The sequence below is a fragment of the Lipotes vexillifer genome, unplaced genomic scaffold (assembly GCF_000442215.2).
Source record: "Lipotes vexillifer unplaced genomic scaffold, Lipotes_vexillifer_v1.1 scaffold97, whole genome shotgun sequence".
Classification (NCBI taxonomy): domain Eukaryota; kingdom Metazoa; phylum Chordata; class Mammalia; order Artiodactyla; family Lipotidae; genus Lipotes; species Lipotes vexillifer.
The window spans coordinates 226,810-247,381 of record NW_006775688.1 but is presented as its reverse complement, the minus strand read 5'-3'; the positions used below and the strand labels follow the sequence as shown (position 1 = coordinate 247,381).

The following is a 20,572-nucleotide window of genomic DNA, read 5'->3' as shown; positions in this document are numbered from 1 at the left end:
GACATAGCTTCCTAAGTCCTTACGCTGTTCCTGGTCTGTGGCTGAATAAAGGTGAATATTAAATAAGCTATTTAAGCTTTAAGTTAAGTAGGAAGTAGATTTAGGCTTGCTCAGTGTTCAGGGTTAAAGGGTAGGGATGTATTTAATTACTGCTGGCAACAGCTTCCTCCTGTTCTCTTCTTGGTTGGAGCTCAGGTTCACTCCCTCAAACCTCCAGGATGCTTTGTGACTTCTGCTCTGTAATTTCTGACTGCCCTGATGGTGGCCCGTCCTGTTCAAAAGATCCCTTATCTAAACTTACTGGGACTGACCACCTGCTCTGATCTTGCTTATGCCTTTCATTCTCACTCATTTTCTTGGGACACTCCTCTCAGTCACTTTTATGATCCTGAAAGTTCCTGGGCCTCTCGGCCTCCAGAAGTCTCTCTGTAGTGCCTACCCTATTTCTTCCCACCTTATTCTGTTTACCTAACGTATACACACTACCAGCTGTGGGGCCGGTTCTACCCTTCGGTGAGGCTCTTCCTTCTCTGGACAGCTAGGCTGTCCTCCCTGTAACGTTAACAGCAGCCACCGTTTCCCCCAGGGGTCTACGCTGGGGTAAAGCAGATCCTGCTGCTTTTCTCTTCCTGTTTCAAAGCCAGTGTCTCCTTTTGGATCACCTATTCGGCTCTTGTTTCCTGCCTGGTGAATGTTTTCAGTTCTCAGCACCTTTCCAGGGCAAAGAGGACTGACCTGCTCTGACTTTGGATTAAGTCTCCCCTTTTTAGATCACCAGCCTCATAGCTTCCTTATATACTCTGGTGACTCAGGTGTGAAGTTCTCAAGGGGATGGCATGTGGTCATTTCCCCCAAAATCTATCACCATTATTTCACAGTCATAAAAATACTTTGAATGTAGACTAAAAATAAGATCATTTCTAGGAAGAACAGAAAGGAGTCATTCCTGTGTGGGGCCTGTCCTGATAAGACATACAGGAAACATGGATAATGGGCACAGGTTTGGTTTTAAACAAGAAAAAGAAGGAAAGCACAGAAAGAAGCAGCTAGGCAATCTTAAGGAGGGCAGGTGTGGTAGGAATGCTGGTGAGAGAAAATAAGAATTCTCAAGTGGGAAAGAAAAAAGGCTGTGATTTATATGAAGGGAAAAGAAAGCTAACCTGATGGTTCAGGGCCGAGGAGAAGTCCTTCCGTTCAAAAGCCTCCAACATCTGGTTTGTCTTTTTTCCCAGGTAGTTATAGGTACTGGAAAGAAAACAGCACATCTGCAGGATCAATAACTTAGCGAGAAGGTCCAGCTCTTCAAACCCCTCTAATGCTCAAAAGGGAAAAATCTACCAAGCCTTCCAGAAGTCTATTTTTAGGCCCTAATCTATTAAAGGATCAGGTGTCTTCAGTTCTGAGTTTTCCAGCAACACTAAGCAGTGCAGAGGATGCAGAGAACACCAAAAGGAATAAAGAAAAGGGAGAAAAATAGAAAAAGGGTAAAGTTAGAAAAAAGAAAAAAAGTGAAAGACAGAGGTGTATTTGGCAAGGAGTGATTGAGGGCAACACCTGGCCCAGGGCACACACAGAGGTGCAATGCTAGGTAAGAACTGCGGATAAAATGTAGTATCTGAGGGCTTCCGTGGTGGCACAGTGGTTGAGAGTCTGCCTGCCAATGCAGGGGACACGGGTTCGAGCCCTGGTCTGGGAAGATCCCACATGCCGCGGAGCAGCTAGACCCGTGAGCCACAACTGCCGAGCGTGCGCATCTGGAGCTTGTGCTCCGCAACAAGAGAAGCCGCGAGAGTGAGAGGCCCGCACACTGCGATGAAGAGTGGCCCCTGCTCGCCGCAACTAGAGAAGGCCCTCGCACAGCAACGAAGGCCCAACACAGCCAAAAATAAATAAATAAATAAATAAATAAAAATTAGAAAAAAAAATGTAGTATCTGAGGTGGGTCCTAAAAACCCTATGCTGAGGAACTGGGTGAATGTAGCACCACAGTAAAAGGGGCAAATACTAGCAGATTATCTAAATTCTTTGCCAAGTTATATGTTACCCAGAGACTAGTTTCTAATAATAATATTAATACGGATAATAATAATAAGAGGACCATTTATTGACTATTGTATTCCAGGTACCTGACATAAACCATGTCTAATCCTCTCAGAGCCCTGTGAGGTAGGTGTGGTTTCCATTTTGCTGTGAAGAAACTATGTCTCAAAGAAGGGCTACAGAGTTGTCGAGAAGCTTACCATCCCTTCATACTGCTTATTCTATTACATTTCAGAAAAAATGGAGATGAGAACGTTATTTGATATCATAAAATGTTCTTGCTGACTTAAAAAAGAATCTTTAACTCTACCAATAAAGACAAATATCTTAGACTAATCACTGAATTCTTAGAGAAACCAGCAAGGTAGAAGGTTCTAGAAATTCAGAACAAAGATGTTTCCCCAGTTTCTAATGACTTCTCCTACAGTAACTCAGGATCAGAAAAGAGCTTCATCTTGGTACCAGGAACAGAATATTGTTGGTACTTCATAAATGTAGTCCCTGGAGTCAATACAAGGCATTCCGAGAATATGAAGTTCACACTATCTTCTCGTAAAAAAGTAGGGAACAGCTTCCCTGGTGGTGCAGTGGTTGAGAGTCCGCCTGCCGATGCAGGGGACGCGGGTTCGTGCCCTGGTCCGGGAAGATCCCACATGCCGCGGAGCGGCTGGGCCCGTGAGCCATGGCCGCTGGGCCTGCAACGGGAGAGGCCACAACAGTGAGAGGCCCGTGTACCACAAAAAAAAAAAAAAAAAAAAAAAAGTAGGGAAGAATAAAATATAATCATTGAGATAAGTTACCTGCAGATGTGAAACACCCAAAGTCGCAAGATGTGCATGAATGTCTAAGGGGTTTCAGAATACTCTAATTTGAATCCCAGGGGTCTCAGACGTATCCTCATTTAGAGAGGAATGTGATCATAATTAAGGAGGAATGAAGTGTAATCAAATTTACTTTGCTTTCAGATTCTGTTGACAGAATAAAAATGCCTAGTATGGGGGCCAGAAAAAAAAAAAGTAAGAATTTCCAAGGTCAGCAGATCCAGGCATTCAGGTTTCCTTGGAGGAAATGGCCTGTAGTGATGATAGATGTTGCAGGCATCCTGGCTCAGTGAACAAACCATTACTTACCATTACATCCAACCCAACTACTCTTCATCAAAGCCATGCTCACCAAGATATGCTATGAGTATTACTTTGCTTCCCCTGTACTTTTCCCACAGGGAGGAAATACACTTTCAGTTAATGTAAATAGTTCAGTCAATCTGCTTGCAGGCACATTGCTACTAAACTAGGTTAACATGTGCAGTGGACATGCCAAATTGAACGTCCCTAGGCCTTCTGCTGAGTAGACATCAGGCCACATGATTCTACCTTCCTAGCTGCAGCTGACTGGACCTTACATGGACACCTGACTTGGCAGTACTATCCAGTGATATCCTGAGATGCCCCATTTGGACCCCATGACTGGTCACATGCATGCTGAAGCAGAGAAAGCCCATCTGGAGAGAAAGGCAAATAAAGGGATGTCCAAAGGACCACAGGTGGAGAACGATCTGCCTTGGCTGTTGAGAGCTTTGTAGTTTTAGGTTCTCATCTTCTCTGAGACCTCACTGCACTTCCTCCCCTTGGGTTTTATGAAATTTCCCAGTATTTTATAATAACTTACCTTCTTTCACATAAGCTAGTTTGAATGGCTTTCTGTTATTTGTAACCAAATAATTTCTTCTTCTTCTTTTTTTTTCTTTTTGCAGTGCATGGGTCTCTCACTGTTGTGGCCTCTCCTGTTGTGGAGCACAGTCTCCGGACGCGCAGGCTCAGCGGCCATGGCTCACGGGCCCAGCCACTCCGCGGCATGTGGGATCCTCCCGGACCGGGGCACGAACCCGTGTCCCCTGCATCGGCAGGTGGACTCTCAACCACTGTGCCACCAGGGAAGCCCCAAATAATTTCTGATAAAGAAGTTCTGTGCATGCTCTCAGCTTCTGTGCCTCACCCCTAACTGCAACAGATGCTTCTTATAAGAGTGACTGAGTCGCTAACCAAGGGCTAAGCCCTAGTTCATTCCTTTTCACTAAGAGAATGTGGCAAAGAAAGGCAATTTCTATTAGAAAAGGTGTACTTGCAAGAAATGCAACTGCGCAGGTGATGACTGCCTCTGTGGGGGATTTTACACTAATAAGCATTGGGAAAAATGAGTCCTGCTTACCTGCCCACTGCTCCAGTTGCTCCCATCACCAGAGCACTCAACAGTTGCTGATCAGAAACAGACAAAGATTATTAACTTTGATGAAAAAGAGAAGAGAAAAGATGCTACTATATAAGCGGCTACATCAATTGTTGCAGAGGGAAACTAACCTGCTGGGATATGCCAGGGGGAAACTTACCTCATCCACCCCAAAAAGGAAAGCAAACTGTTGCTGGCGATTCTGATCAACACATTGCCCGAAGTCTAAGAGATCTGTGTCACTGAATTTCAGCCCTTGGAAGGTGGGGATCTTATCCTGAATTCCATCCAACAACTCCTCAGCACGAACTGTTCAAAACAATAAATGTCTCATTCACCGGTACACCCCCAGAAAATAACAGAGAACATCTCATCTAGCGCCACACATCTGCACTGAGCTGCCAGGGGCTGCTCTCAGCTGCAACTGGCTGCAGATTGAACACACTGAACATAATCACTTGCCCTTGCCTCCTAGTTCCCCTGTACTTATCAAATTGTAACCCTAAATCTTCTGTTCCTTGAAGACAATAGATGGATATTTATAAAGCACAACTTCTATTTTTTCTTCTAAGGAAGTTAGAAAGGAATGGCATTTTAAAAATAACCTCCTACTAAATTTCATCTAACTGTAACAAAATCTTCTTGCTGGAGAAGTACGATAACGATAAAAGAAAACCTAAAAGAAAACCTAAAAGAAAAGGGAGAAGAGATCGGAGTACCTTCCTGTGTGCCAGGTGCTGAGAACACAGTAGGGTACAAGGTAGACCCAATCCCTGTCTTAGTGGGGCTTACAGGCTATGTCTTCCCACATAAGACGGAGAGGTGTGTGTGACAGACACAAGTTGTCTGCTACAAGTACGTAGGGGTCAACTCGTCTTTCATACTTAAAAATCTTCCTTTATAAGGTGGTGTCAATGATTGGTAAGGGCTGACTTATTTTTGATAAGAGTGAGTTATTTTGGAGCTGTTGGAACCATCTAATCAACTGTCTTATGCTTTTGTGATACAGGGTGAGGTGGGGTGGAGTCGGGGTTTCTTAGTGAAATAGGGTATGATGTGAGAGGTGAAGGTGAAGAAACATGAAAAGAAGCAATACTTACTCTTTACCCCTGTCAAGGCAGGAATGTGATAGTAGTAAAACGGCAGTGCAGGGGCAGCAGCGGCCACCTCCTTTAGGAAGTTAATCAGGACATCTGAAAGAAGAGCAGGAAAAGTCATGGTGTGAACAAGTGTAAAACACTGGCTTTCCCCAGTAAAAACTGAACCTTGGGACTTCCCTGGCGGTCCAGTGGTTAAGACTCCATGCTTCCAATGTAGGGGGCATGGGTTTGATCCCTGGTCGGGGAACTAAGATCCCACAGGCCGCGCAGCCAAAAAAAAAAAAAAGAACCGTCTAATGAAATGCAACCATCCTTTCTGGCAGCCAAAAATTCTTGACCACTCTTACCATCTCTGAGACTGCTACTGCAATGTCTTTGCAATTCACTTTATTCAAAGTTTTATTTTCCTCTCTGTAGAAAGGCCAAAATAAGAGGACCAGTTTCCTACCATACTAAAGAGCTATTAAAAAACTGGTGCAAATCTTCCCACATATTAAGAGAAGCTCATGAAATACTCTTACAAAAATCAGAAGCTCATCAGGCAGGATCGTTTTCCTCTTACCCAGAAGGGTAAGTGTGGTCAGTGAACAGCAAAGACTTTGCATTAAGATCAGAAAGTTGTAACAGTAAATTCTACAACAAAAAGATAAACAACATCTGCTCAAAATGGGAAGTCATAAAAGTAGTGGCACATCTCAACCAGAGTTTGGTACCTTTCCGTTTTGGAGAGAAATTCAGATATATCAGAAGACAGTTCACTCTGGTTTACTGAGGAATTGGGATTTTCTACATCATCCAATTTGAGCTTCAGCAGCAACATTACTACAGATGATAAATAAATCCAGCAGAATTACTTACATCTGGATGCCACTGAATAGTGGGAGAGAAGCTTATGAACACATTTGAAAAACTGTGATAATAAATGTTTTGACAAAATTATGTGTATTATTTGTTATTTTTCATTTGTCTTATGCAAAACGTATTTATACAAAATTTTTTAAAACCATCTGAAAAAAACTTTTAAAATGTTCATTCTAAATTTCCCAAATAGCAGTATTTAAATTATTTACCAATATTAACGACTATTTTACTGATAACAGGTAATATTTCATGATAATTTTGACCTGTTATACATTTAGCTATGGATTTGTTTAATCATGCATGTGAATAACATTTTGTCTGTTTTTAATCCTTTTAAAATTTGTACTGCATTTTTCTAATCAAAAGGATTAAAAAGACTCAGTATACCTGGAAACCACAAATAGTTTCCATAGAGAAAACAATAATTTGATATTTTGGAAGACAATGGATATTTCTGTGAAATCTCTTTTCAAATTCATCACTTACTCAAATTTGAATAGTACATGCAGTCTCAAAATGCCCATTACTTATATTCCTCTTTTGTTGAGAAAAATGGTCTCATGCTTTGCCATGTGACTCTGACACTCTATGCAACTGATTGGCCAAAAGTGGACACCTGACCCAAACACAGGCACCTGTAGGTTGACCCAGGACTTGGTGGATGACCTACTCAGATTACTTGACAAAAGAGCTGAAGTCCTTTAATGGAGTCTTTTCTTCTCTTTTATGGGTCCAGGGAGGCTGAATATTCCGGAGAACTACTGTACCATTGCAACTTCATGCCTCCAGTCCATAAGACTTTACTTTCATGAGTTAAATACAACCATTTGGAATGAAGGAATAAAGAAGTAGACCATGTACAGCACTGTGCGTTTTGACCTATCTACCTACCTTTGTTCCATGGCTTGAGAAAGAAAGGTGCAATGACAGCGATGCCATCGGCTCCTATTTTTGCTGCATGTTGGGCCTTTAAAAGAAGAAAGAAGACCATTGGTCACAATTCTGATGTGTGTGAATGTGGGGTTTTCTCCACCTCAAAAGGCAATTCTCAAACACCAGCTGGGTTTCCTACAATTCAACTCAACTCTGACACTATCTATCTGGAGATACATGTTAAGGGCTCGGTCCTACAAGACTAGCTCCCTACCCCCATTTCAAATGCCAGGTTATCACCTGTGCTCCTGACCTATGGGCTATAAATTAGAGGTTCCAGCAACCCCCTCCTTGGGTCAATTAATTTGTTGGGGACGCTCACAGAACTCAGGGAAACATTTTACTTATGAGATCACTGGCTTTTTATAAAAGGATACGACTCAGGAACAGCCAGATAGAAGAGATGCATAGGGCAAGGCATGGGGAAAGGGCACAACACTTCCATGTCTTCTCTCAGTGCGAGTGCACCACCCTCCCCAAATCTCCACAAGTTCACAAAACTGGAAGCTCTTTGAAATCCGTCCTTTGGCGTTTTCATGGAGGCTTTACTACATAGGCATGATTGATTATATCATCGGCCACTGGGGATTGGTTCAAATAGGGTTGATCATATCAACCGTAACTGAAAGTTCCAACCCCCTAATTTTCACACCTGGTACTCTTGGCAACCAGCCCCCATCCTTAGGTGCTTTCTAAAAGTCACCTCATTAACATAACAAGAGACACCTTTATTGTTCTCATCTCCGGGAATTCCAAGGGTTTTGGAGCTCTGTGCCAGAAATGGGACAAAGACCAAATATCTATTTCTTGTTATAGATCACAATTTCACAACCATCCTGGAGTAAACGATTTGTTATAGTCACCTACAGCTTAGATACTAGAGGTTAACAACAAACACTTCAAATTTGCCAACCGATGTACCACTAGAGAGTGGAAAACTACCACATTTAATGATAAATGTCATTACCAGGAAAATCCCAGGTTGCAAAGTAGAGACCCCTGGTGGAGGTGAGCTGTGTATTTAATCTTATTCTTCTGCAGACTTTGTCAGTACAAAAAAAACTTGCTAAGGAGACATGAGCAGTTCATTTTGAGAAACTATAACTTAATTATAGAGAAACTTGCAGATGTCCTTTCTCTTCTAGTGTTCAGCCCACTGGATGATACTGTCTTTCCTCTCCCAAGATATAATAGTCATATTTTAAAATTTATATTACAGATTGGAAATGCAGTTGAGAAAGGCTGAGAAGAAAAAGATTATACATATCACAGAAGATACACTGCACTACTCTTTTGATATTTACTCACATTCCTTCAGAAAAAATGAACATTTCCTCCCACTGGGCCCTCATAATATTTTTTATCTATTTCAAGTAGAGTACTTAAACCTAACACATTGTGAAGCAGATGTGTTTAGTTACTGGTCTCCAACTAGAGTGACTTCCCTGAGGGCAGAGGGCAGATCTTATTGACTCTTGTGTTCAGGTCAATCATGGCGCTGAGCATATAGCAGGACTCAGTAGATGTTGTTGATTGCTTTGAAACATGCCCCACTACCCAAAAGGGAAAAACGGCTTTCCTCTGAGACTTAAGCTAGTGATAGCTATATCTAATAGATGTGATTAACTTTCTGCAGAAGTAAAGTAGGAGAGTCAAAAAGAGATTGGGAATATAGTCCAAAGAACAATCAAGACATTGGATAGGATTTTATTGACACAGGATTGGAATTGATATATTTGAATCATTTATTTAGCACCTTGTTTAGGACAAGAGTAGTAGGGTAACCTTAGCTGAAAGGAAGGAAAAGAAACCACTTCAGAGACAGTTGATGGCAGTGCCCATTCAAGCATCATCCAATGGAGAGTTATGTCTAAGCAGATGCCAATATTACTGTCTCCTTGGCAAGATTATCCCACAGCAGGGGATTATCCCTATAGCAGGGGATTATCTCTATACTAAGATTATCTTTATACTATTCTAGTGTTGAACCCCGTGGTTGACACTGTCTGTCATGTCATGACACGACAATATTTTAAAACTCACATGACGCATAGAAGAAAGCAATTGAAAAGAGAAGGAAAAAAAAAGAGATTTCCTCCATTACACTACCATAGTTGAAAGATCTACTGTTAAGAAGAACAAATCAAGTGTAAAAAGGATAAATCAAGTTTCCAAGTTCTGATTCTAGGCTTACTAAGCAATCACCTAGTAACGTCTTCCCTAGTGGTTTGCCTAAGAGTGTTGAATTGCAGTTTTGCAACTATACAGTATACATTCCATTTCTAAATTCAATTAATAGGAAACAGAATCAAACAAAACCCACAAGAAGATGTTGGAGTTAGATCAAGTCACTGGGCTCTTTGGAATTAGAATATCTAAATTCTGAGGACATGGTTATGTGGACAAAGAATGTCCCTGCCATTTCAGTAAACAGAGGATGCTTTGGCCAAACAGCCATCAGCCACTGCAGGCACCAGGTCGGTGCGACCTAAGGGGAACTCAGGATGGAGAAAAACATGCATATCAAAGGAATGGTTTCAATAAGCCCGATCTCTTCTTGCACCTTACCATACAAGAAAACACTAAAATCATTAACTTGAGATGCGTGTTTTTGTGATTAGCAATAATCTTTTGATGTTCAACTACATTTTTTTTTTTTTCCAGCCAAAAACTCCTATACATCCAGGCTCCTCCCTTACCTCTTTGGAACAGTCCCTCAGAGCTTGCTGAGTGGCTGTATCCCAGGCTTAAGTCCTCAGTAAGTCTGCTGAATAAAAACATAATTCTCAACTTTTAGGTTGTACATTTTTTTTCAGTCGACAGTCCAAGCTACAACATCTTTGTGCTTTCTTTTCTTACTTGATTCACAAAGACCTCAAAACCACCACATGGTTTACTTTTCTGCTAGCAACTTTAACTCCTTCCTCCCTTGCCACACTATTACTCCACCTAACCTGCTCATCTCTAAACCCAGAGCAATACAGTCTTTGAGTTCCTGTTCCTATGTTCTGGTTGAACAGTGTACCTAGAAGAAAATCTCCACACCTGTGTGGAGTGGTGGTATGACAAATTTATGACTTACAACTTTGGTTGGTTTTTAGCACCACTGGGGCAATCCTTTTAAAAAAATTAATTACTTTTAAATTTATTTTTCAAAATTGTGACCAAGAAAAACACAACACTGGGAGTTCCCTGGTGGCCTAGTGGTTAGGATTCCGGGCTTTCACTGCTGTGGCCTGGGTTCAGTCCCTGGTCGGGGAACTGAGATCCCGCAAGCCATGCAGTGGGGTCAAAAAATAAAAATTAAAAAAAATTCACCATCTTAGCCATTTTTAAGTGTACAGTTCACTGCTGTTAAGTATATTCACATTGTTGTGAAACAGAACCCTAGAACTTTTTCATCTTGCAGATCTGAAAGTTTTGGAAGGAGCTGTCAGCAGAAACTTCATTTTATACTTTAGGGCTCCATCCTGTTAAACTGTGACTGTGCTGACCCTGCTGACGTAAAAAAAAAAAAAAAAAAAAAAAAAAGAAGCGGCTCTCTGTTGAGAAAGGCATCCTGCGGAACTGTGCAGAAGTGTGCCTTTACTGATAACAAGTGAAACACACTTGATGAGTCAATAAGTTGTAATAGGAAAAAAAAAAAAAAGAATACATACCTTCCAGTCACAACTCTTCACAAAAAAACTTTTGGAAACTAAATGTGCTTCTCTGTTTTCCTTTAAAAACTCCTGCCTTTTGTTTCCCAGAGGGGACACTGTTCTGGTGGTTGCTGGTATCTGTGCTCCCTGAATTGTAATTCTAAGACTCCAAATAACCATAAATTTGTTTTCTATGTCTGTGAGTCTGTTTCTGCTTTGTAAATAAGTTCATTTGTATCATTTTTTTAGATTCCACATATAAGTAATATCATATGGTATTTGTCTTTCTCTGCCTTACTTCACTTAGTATGATATTCTCTAGGTCCATCCATGCTGAATTAACAGATACACACTACTTTATATAAAATAAACAACAAACACTTAATATATCTGATCCTGCAAAAGAAAAAACACTGTTGCATCACTTGAAGTTTATATTAACACGAAGGGCTGCACTATTGTGGTTTATGCTGGTTTTAATAGTTAGCTAATATCTAATCTCAATCTCGGCGACTTCCCTGGTGGTGCAGTGGTTAAGAATCCACCTGCCAATGCAGGGGACACGGGTTTGATCCCTTGTCTGGGAAGATCCCACACGCCGCGGAGCAGCTAAGCCCATGCGCCACAACTCCTGAGCCTGCACTCTAGAGTCCACAAGCACAACTACTGAAGCCCGCGTGCCTAGAGCCTGTGCTCCGCAAAAAGAGAAGCCACCGCAATAAGAAGCCCCGCACACCGCAACGAAGAGTAGCCCCTGCTTGCCACAACTAGAGAAAAGCCCACGAAGCAACGAAGACCCAATGCAGCAAAAAAAAAAAAAAAAAAAATCTCAATCTCAAGACTCCTAAATTCTACAGTGGTCTACTAAAAATTAATCTAATCAGGGATTTAAAAAAATGTCCAGGGAATAAAATTTAAGGTTCAACCAAGCAACAGAATTTTGAAGGCAATAACTGCTTAATCTATCTATCTATATAAATATAAAACTGAATCACTGCTGTACACCAGAAACTAACACAACACTGTACATCAACCACACTTCAACTTTTAAAAAAAGACCCCTAATAAATGCATTTCTTTGTTTTACAGTCTGCTGCTTTTTCGCAGATGACAAACTTTATACCCCTTAAACAACTCTTCTTTCCCCCTCCCCCTAGTCCCTAGCAGGACTAACTCTAATTCTGTTTTTATGAATTTCACTACTTTAGATACCTCATAGTATAAGAATAATAATATAGTATTTGTCTTTAGTGACTGGCTTACTTCACTTAACATAATGTTCTCAAGGAGGTTCACCCCTATTGTAGCATGTGACAAGACGGATTTGCTTCCTTTTTAAGGCTGAATAACATTCCATTGTATGTATATACCACCTTTTCTTTATCCATTCATCTGTCCATGGGCATTTGGGTTGCTTCGACCTCATGAACTGCTGCTATAAACATGGGTGGGGACAATCTTTTTCTGTTTAAGTTTTCTCTTCCATTCTGCAGGCAGCAATTCTCAGTTTTTACCACTTCTCATTTCTGAACCCCATTTCCATCTCCTTTATGCCCAGCAGATGGGCTTGCCTTTTACATCCCAGAGAAAACTTAGGTTGGCTCAAGTTCTGTTCCTTACCTGCAAACTAGGTCGCTCCTTACCCATCCTTACTTTGCCCAAAAGAAGAGGTGCCTCTGTCTCCTATTCAACGCTCTGCTACAGCAGTTATCACCTTGGGCTACTCTCTTTATGGCTCTGTGTCGGCTTCCCTGCAGTCCTACACCTTATACTCTCCAGCATCCAATATTTAGCAAAAATGATATTGATTTTAACTCCAGCATAAAGGTGGAGGCCCCTCAAGTGGTCTCTCCCAGATGGACCCACATACATACCAGTTCTTGTGACTCCTTCAAGCTCAGTGCTCCCACGTGAATTACTATCTGATCCAACCTGCAAAAGAGAAAACACTGTTGCATCACTTGAAGTGTATAGTAACACGGAAGAGCTGTGCCACCTTGGTTTGTACTGGTTTTAGCAATTAGCTAATATCTGACTAATCTCAATCTCCAGCCTACTGAATTCTACAGTGATCTACTTAAAATTAATCTAACCAGGGATTTTAAAAAAATGTCCAGGGAATAAAATTTAAGGTTCAACTAAGCAATAGGATTTTTTTTTAACATCTTTATTGGAGTATAATTGCTTTACAATGTTGTGTTAGTTTCTGCTGTATATAAGCAATAGGATTTTTTTTTAACATCTTTATTGGAGTATAATTGCTTTACAATGTTGTGTTAGTTTCTGCTGTATATAAGCAATAGGATTTTTTTTTAACATCTTTATTGGAGTATAATTGCTTTACAATGTTGTGTTAGTTTCTGCTGTATATAAGCAATAGGATTTTTTTTTAACATCTTTATTGGAGTATAATTGCTTTACAATGTTGTGTTAGTTTCTGCTGTATATAAGCAATAGGATTTTTTTTTAACATCTTTATTGGAGTATAATTGCTTTACAATGTTGTGTTAGTTTCTGCTGTATATAAGCAATAGGATTTTTTTTTAACATCTTTATTGGAGTATAATTGCTTTACAATGTTGTGTTAGTTTCTGCTGTATATAAGCAATAGGATTTTTTTTTAACATCTTTATTGGAGTATAATTGCTTTACAATGTTGTGTTAGTTTCTGCTGTATATAAGCAATAGGATTTTTTTTTAACATCTTTATTGGAGTATAATTGCTTTACAATGTTGTGTTAGTTTCTGCTGTATATAAGCAATAGGATTTTGAAAGCAATAACTGATAAATCAATCAAGACTCAGGTACCTTATTTTGACTATGCATTGTTAGAGATGCTGCATTTGATGGTGACAATGTGCATGAAAATAGGTGTAAAGCTGAGATATTTTTGGTTGGAGATAAAAATAAAGAGGTTCCTCAAAGAGTACAACCAGGAACCAGCCATATGAGAAAGGAATTCACCGTGAAAAGTTTTTTCCTATCTTGTATGTCCTCAGAATTTGGCCATGAGTGAGGTTTTCTCTGAGACCTCAGTGTTCATCTTTGGAGGTGCTCCACGGGGCCCCGTGGGAAGAGGCCACACTTAGACTGGTCTTCTAAGGGGAGGATCAATAAAACTCAGCTGTGAATGCAGTCACGCTGGCGGGTCTTCCAGGGACTCAGAGTGACACACATGCTGCTCGCATGGGATGGAGACACCACATCCCCGTTAAGGCCCAAGCATTGAGTCCTCCTGTGATTCTTGACTTGTTCTGTCTTCGGTAAAGTGGGACCTAGCTGGGAAGTGCTATGATCAGGTCTGCATTTGTTAAGGACAACAGAAGACTTCTGAAAGGAGAAAAGGTGACTGGCTGGTCTGCTTTACCCTCACCAGCAGCTTTATTGCATGACCTCCTTAAACCTTTCACTACCCCTATCTCCTGGCTTAGGTTAAAACAATCATGCATTCCCTCCCCCTCTCCACCTGGCTGCTGGGTCTGTGGCTTTAGTACAAACTTGTGATTTCCCAATTCAGGAGGACGAGGCTCCCGAAAGCCTTCTGGTCCCCATGACTCACTTCCCTTTCCAGGTCACTGCAGTGGCTGCTCCAAATCTTGACTTTTCTCCTCAAGCTCTAAATTCCACCCAAACCCGTGTTCTTGGCATATGTCCTCGCTTCCAAGACACCGAAGGTAAAGATTCTTCCACACACAGACTCCCTCCCTTCTCCTCACCTCTGCGTTTAGTTGTGTTACCTTCTATGCATTCCTCCCAGCTTCTTAGCTGTCTCCTAAAGCTATTCTACTTACATTTGGGATTTTTTTCAAACCCCCGTGGAGACCTGCCATCAAAGGCATCAGTTCTCCACTCTCTTTAATCTCTTCTCCAATGGCACTGTCCTTTCAGCATGGAGATGTGCTCATTACTTCCCTGCTTTAAGAGAAAAAAAACTACCCTTCTTTTAATTTTGCTTCCTCTGCTCCAATCCATGATTCCTTCTCTCCTCCTCAGCAGCAAATTTTTTTGGGTGAGAATAAGCTACCCTCACTGGTTCCCCTGCCATGTGTCAGCGGCATTCTAACCTCAGGGCAGCTGCTTCTGTGACAATGACCCGACTGGCTCTGCTCTCTCTGAGGTTAGCTGGTCATTTCCTACTTTCTCAATCCTACTGACTCTCACAGCATCTAATAATGATTATAACAGATGTTATAATGAACACAGCATCCACTGCAAACAGTTACAGTGAATTCTTATATAATACTTAGTACTATACGTGTGGCACTGCTTGAATCCTCACCAGCGCCTCATAAGACAGGTACTATTAGTACTCCTGTTTCACAGACAAAGCACAGGGCATTTAAGAGCTGCCTGAGTTCACAGAGCTACTTAGAGGCAGACTCAGGACCCAACTCAGGCAGTCCGGCTCTGCAGGCCCTGCTCTTAGTCTCCACGCTCCCTCGACGCTCTCTGAAGCACCCTTCCTTCCTTCCTTCCTTCCAGCAGACAGGATCTGCTCTTCACTTCCCTCTGACCCCTCCGAGGGTTTTCTGTCTGCGCCCACTTCCCTATCCCTCCCGGTCCTGGTGCTTTTCTTGATGTTTACCCTTAGCCTTCTTCTTTCCTCACTCTATCTGTGGTCTTTAAACTTTTGAGGCCCAGGATCTGACTGAAAATTAGCTGGAAACTGAAGATCACCAGAAAGTGCACACGTGGACACGCAGTCACATTTGGCGTATAATTTCAGAGCATCCAAGCTGCTCTAAAGCCAATTAAGGGTCCCCAAAGTGGGCAGGGGCTTTGCACTGACAACCTCTGCTCCAGGCTCACTTGAGACTTACCTCCAATCTTTGCCTCCACCTAAGACACCGTCAATCACCCTTCTCTGATCCCTGTTTACACTATTTATCGGAAGGATCAGTGTTAGTTTTCATGGTCTGACATCTCCATTGGATGGTAAGCAACCTGAGGGCAGAGATCCTGTTTTATATCTCCAGTGCCAGCACAGTGCATAACACACGATGCATAACAGTGCAGAACAGACCACAAATCAAGCTTGGTTAATTGCCGTGCTTACTGAATTGATGCTGTCCTATTTGTTTCACCATGGCACAAATTAAGTGCTATAACCAAATACATTAACTCACTGAGGTTTAGAGGATGCAGAAAGCTCCCTAAGACTACAAGAGGAAGCACCACAAAAAGCATGCTGAGTCACATGCAGAGAGAACTGTAAGGAAGCAACAGGCTGATAGAATCACCAGGACCCACCCTGAGATGGGAAGGAGTATGAGCTGCTCAGCGGAAGGGCTAGGAGCTCAGCAGCCAGTCACCAGGGCCCTGCTCCACACCCCTTCAGGCCAAGGACAGGGAACCGGAGGGACTGGCCTGGTAGATAAAACAAGAGGCAGTTTCCAGTTTCCCGATGGGATCTCTGAGAGCCAGGTGTGTCTGGCTGCCCTTCCACATGGAAAGGAAGGGCCCTCCTCTGCCTCAGTTCCTCTCTGCACAAGCTGACCTCAGGCCTGATTTGTGGTCAGAGAGCAGGGAGGCTGTGTCATCTGGGGTATAGCTGTGGTCTATGCAGCTCTCGCAGATGCATGTGTTTATCTTGATGGGGCCACTCACTTGTTCCTCCCTTCTGTCACCCACTCCTCCGCGACCCGGCAGCGCTCTGAGATGCTCAGGGACAGGCCTTCTCCTGTCGTGCCATTCACTGTTCCAAACAGAGAGTCAGTCAGTGGGACCAATCGATACCTTTCGTTTTTCCAGCACCAACGCTGGCAGTGCAGGGGCAGAAATCCCTGCTCGAGAGGAAGGGACACGGAGAAACACCAGAGGACAGAATCTGGGTGGGTGGGGTGATGCCATGTTTCTATTTCCACCTCAGACTCAGCCTTTTTTCCATCCTCACCTTGTCAAAAGGAATGGGAAGGTTAAGTATGACTTGTAATTTACAAATCTCATTGTTTTCAGGGATAGAGAGTATTTTAAATGGAGACAGAGGTAACTGCCCATGTTTCAGGCAAATCTCCGAGCATGCCAGGCAGTTCTATATTTGGGCTTGAATGGCAGGAAAAAATACCATTCAGTACTGGGATGTCAAGGTGGTCATAGGTGGCAGTTACTTATGAAGACAATGGTGTGTACTACAGATCTGAAATGACCTCTGTCTATAGACCTGGGTCCTTGGACTCTTTAATCAATAGAAATTGAGAATTCAGGCAAGGCTTTACTGAGGTTCCTGCTACAGCATGAGGGAGGGAGAACAAGAAAGAGGTGTCCTTGCTCGCTCCCCAAGGTGGCGAGCTGGTCCCTTAAAAGGGGTAACAACAGGGGTGGGTCTGTGGGTTGGGCAGGAGGCGTAGCTTAGGTGGTCTACCCACCCCCATGAGTGCAGGGATCATGCGCGGTACCCTGCATGCTCCCCGTACCTTAGAAGTGGCAGCTGGCTTGTGGCCTTTTTTGAACCTTATTGTTCATAATTGCCCCCACTGCTCATGTGTGTAGTGATTTTTACTCCCTAATAGTTTCTTTGTAGTCTGTTGTTGCTCTCAGAGACGTTTGTCCAGGTGTAAGCACTCTGGTAAAGGGTCCCAGGTCCCAGCCTATCTCAGGTACACTACCAAATTATATAATCTCTTGATCATCTTTTAGGTCTAAAATTGATGAGACTAAAAATCCACAAATTTTACATGGCTTACCCAGGCTCAACCATAATCTGTGACACAATAACACTGTGACCTCCTGGCTAGTAATCTGGTGACAGCTACTTTCTAAGGACTGAGCTAGGGATATGTATATCTCTAAAGATGACTTTTACCAAAGACATTCTTCACTCCCTGTTCTTCTGCAAGATAATCCACATACCGACCAATGACTGAGACGTTGATTTCTCTGAAAGACATAAAGAAAAACAGTTAGAAAAAAAGAGTGTATTTATTCTTTTCTAGATTATTCAATTCATCCCCACAAGTATAAACTGCTCTCTCTTGTTAATAGTTATTCAAATCCACCTAACCAGTCTGAAATTCTTAGCCTGCTCTGAATAACGCTTAGGTTTTTTTCTTCCCTTGAGTCTGGTGGTTTCTCTACTCAGCCATATGTGCCTCACTTATGTGAGAAAAGCACTATTAGTTATCCACAAAGGTTTTATGTTTAAACTTCATCACAGGTAATACTTAAAAAGTAATGATCTTTTGCCCCTTGGGGGCAGAGTGATGGTTGAGGGCATGGCTAAACAAGAACTTAACATTTTCCATGTGGCGAGAAGCAATCATTTCTTAGGCTTACAAAATAAGAAACTTCAAACTTATTAATTTAAGAATTTTAGCACTTAATATTTGTCACAATAAACGAAGGCTTAAAGCCATTTATATGTGTTAGTGTTAAATTGAAGAGGGATAATAGTTGAAAAGGAACGTTGTCATCACTTTGTTATCTGCGGAACAGCAGTATCAGCAACCGGGGAATCTGTTGGAAACGAAGAGTCCCGGGCTGCACACAGTTCTCCTGGTCAGAATCTGCACTGTAACAAGATATCCACGTGATCTGCATGCACTGTGTCGTTTGAAGAGTACTGACCGTGCAAAGATCTGATGCTTAAAATCATATTGAGTTTAAAAATCTAGAAACTGACTCACAGACAGATCAGATAAAGTGACCTGTTCTCAATCAAAATACAGGTGGGGGGGGACTTCCCTGGTGGCACTGTGGTTAAGAATCCGCCTGCCAATGTAGGGGACACAGGTTCGATCCCTGGTCCAGGAAGATCCCACATGCCGCAAAGCCACTAAGTCTGTGTGCCACAACTACCAAGCCTGCGCTCTAGAGCCCGCGAGCCACAACTACTGGAGCCCGTGTGCCTACAGCCCGTGCTCTACAACGAGAGAAGCCACCGCAATGAGAAGCCCGCGCACCGCAATGAAGAGCAGCCCCTGCTCGCCACACCTAGAGAAAGCCTGCACGCAGCAACGAAAACCCAACGCAGCTAAAAATAAATTAAAAAAAAAATTTATAAAAAAAAAATACAGGTGGGGAGGATGGAGGATGGAGGAGGAAAATACAAAGGAAAATGGTGGGGCAAGTGTGTGTTAAACGTTGCAGAACGCATGGTTGCCAAGAACACTCAGTACTAGTTGGCTCGTACTTTTGCATTGTAGTCAGCGGGCCAGAGAATCCTAATGTAATTTTAACCTTATTAACATTCTTTTCATCTTTACTTATTGTATTCCTTAAAAAACAAAATGGAACCATAATATCTGATGCATATAGAAAACAAAGACATCGAAGTGTATATGTCAAAGGGAATAGGAACAATAGAGATAAAAACAAAGAATGGATAGGCAACCACTGCCCACAACACTCAAGAGACAACTAGTCCAAGCTGCCACTTGGGAAAAGGTAGGTTTTAATGTACTTAAAAGGCCTGCAAGGGGAGCAAACTCTCTCCATAATGGCTCATGCCTGAAATATCATAACACTGCCCCTCCCTGTCCCACTTGCTCAAATGCCGAATCTTTGCTTATCAGTCTCACTGAGTAAGACTCCAAGATGGGGGAGTTAGCTGCCTAGACAATCCACCTCAGGACCTTCATTTAGGTCAGCTTGAGCCGCTCAACATCTTGGAATCTCTCTGCCTCAGACATTTCTGACCACTTGGAACCACACCTTTACACCACACTAGCCCCTTGCTGCTTCCATCAGCTCTTCCCCACTTGGGACAAGCCCTGAGATGCAGGAACAATTAGCTGGGGCTTTGTTTGTGTGACACTAACTTTGGTTTTGACCAATGATGTCCACCTACTCATGCGAGTAACTTCCCAATCACAGATTGGAAACTGGAAATAAAGCCTCTGGGCAATAGCTTGTGTTGGAGTCACAGATTCAAACACAGTGGCTCCTGCACACTTTCACTGAAGTCTTGACACCTCCCCAGTCCCACCCTGGCCACATACTCAGACACTGAGAGCAGGCCTGGCCTCTTCAGCAAGGAGGAGCCTGCAGAGCTCCAGATGATTGAGGCCTGGTAGGCACTGTACTCACTTTGATGTGCTTTCTTTTGGTTTAATCTAATGTTTTCTTATTTGGAAAGGGAAGCTAGAGAGCTTGTTTCCATTTCCATAAGTCCTTAAGGAAGAAATTTAGTCTTTTAGGGTGCATGTGTGTATCCCCAAAGTGGACTCTAAACTCAGCAAGGACCCCCACTACCAAGTGGCACTCTATCGGCCAGTCCAGCACAAGTGCTCAGCACTGCACCTGGCTTCAATTAAAGGCTCAATCATTATTGCTGTTATTATTCCTCAGTGACAAATTCCTCACACCCTCAGCAAAGTTCATATCTCTATTATCATGAACATCACTTTGTAAACTGTTTATGCCCACCCTCCAGTCTGGAGCAAGAACTTCCTGAAGGTAAGAACTGTGCCTTTTATACCTTACAATCTCTCATCTGCACCTGGCACAGCACAGACACTCAACAAAGGCTAGTGAAGGAGCCGTGATGCAGCAATTTACAATGATAATGAAACACCCATAATCTCTGCTTTAAAAGCAGATTATCTCCACACTTGCAGGATGTGTTTACATTTCACTACCATATTAACTGAGCAAAGAAAATAGCATATATAAATACCTAAAATATTGAGAAAAATACGACAAAGGCTGTGACCGGTTAGAAAGTATAGAGGTTCGGCAGGGGACTGATAATTCCACTTAGGGAGGCTGGGAAGGAGACTTCAAGGACAAGGTGGGTCTGGAATAAATAGGGTGAAATCCTATGATCCTCTTTC

At 42.4% G+C, this 20,572-nt stretch overlaps 1 protein-coding gene across 2 annotated transcripts in view; it reads right to left on the bottom strand.

The window, feature by feature from the left end:
• Window positions 1-20,572, bottom strand: part of NPL (N-acetylneuraminate pyruvate lyase) — a 38,304-nt gene that overhangs the window by 6,401 nt on the left and 11,331 nt on the right. For both annotated transcript variants that reach the window (XM_007450131.1, XM_007450130.1), the window contains exons 3-10: window positions 17,605-17,678; window positions 16,410-16,497; window positions 12,676-12,733; window positions 7,119-7,194; window positions 5,367-5,459; window positions 4,427-4,575; window positions 4,249-4,295; window positions 1,161-1,245 (exon numbers count right to left, since the gene is read on the bottom strand). In XM_007450131.1, coding sequence (XP_007450193.1) covers window positions 1,161-1,245; window positions 4,249-4,295; window positions 4,427-4,575; window positions 5,367-5,459; window positions 7,119-7,194; window positions 12,676-12,733; window positions 16,410-16,497; window positions 17,605-17,678 — 670 coding nt within the window. The remainder of the gene's footprint in view (window positions 1-1,160; window positions 1,246-4,248; window positions 4,296-4,426; window positions 4,576-5,366; window positions 5,460-7,118; window positions 7,195-12,675; window positions 12,734-16,409; window positions 16,498-17,604; window positions 17,679-20,572) is intronic.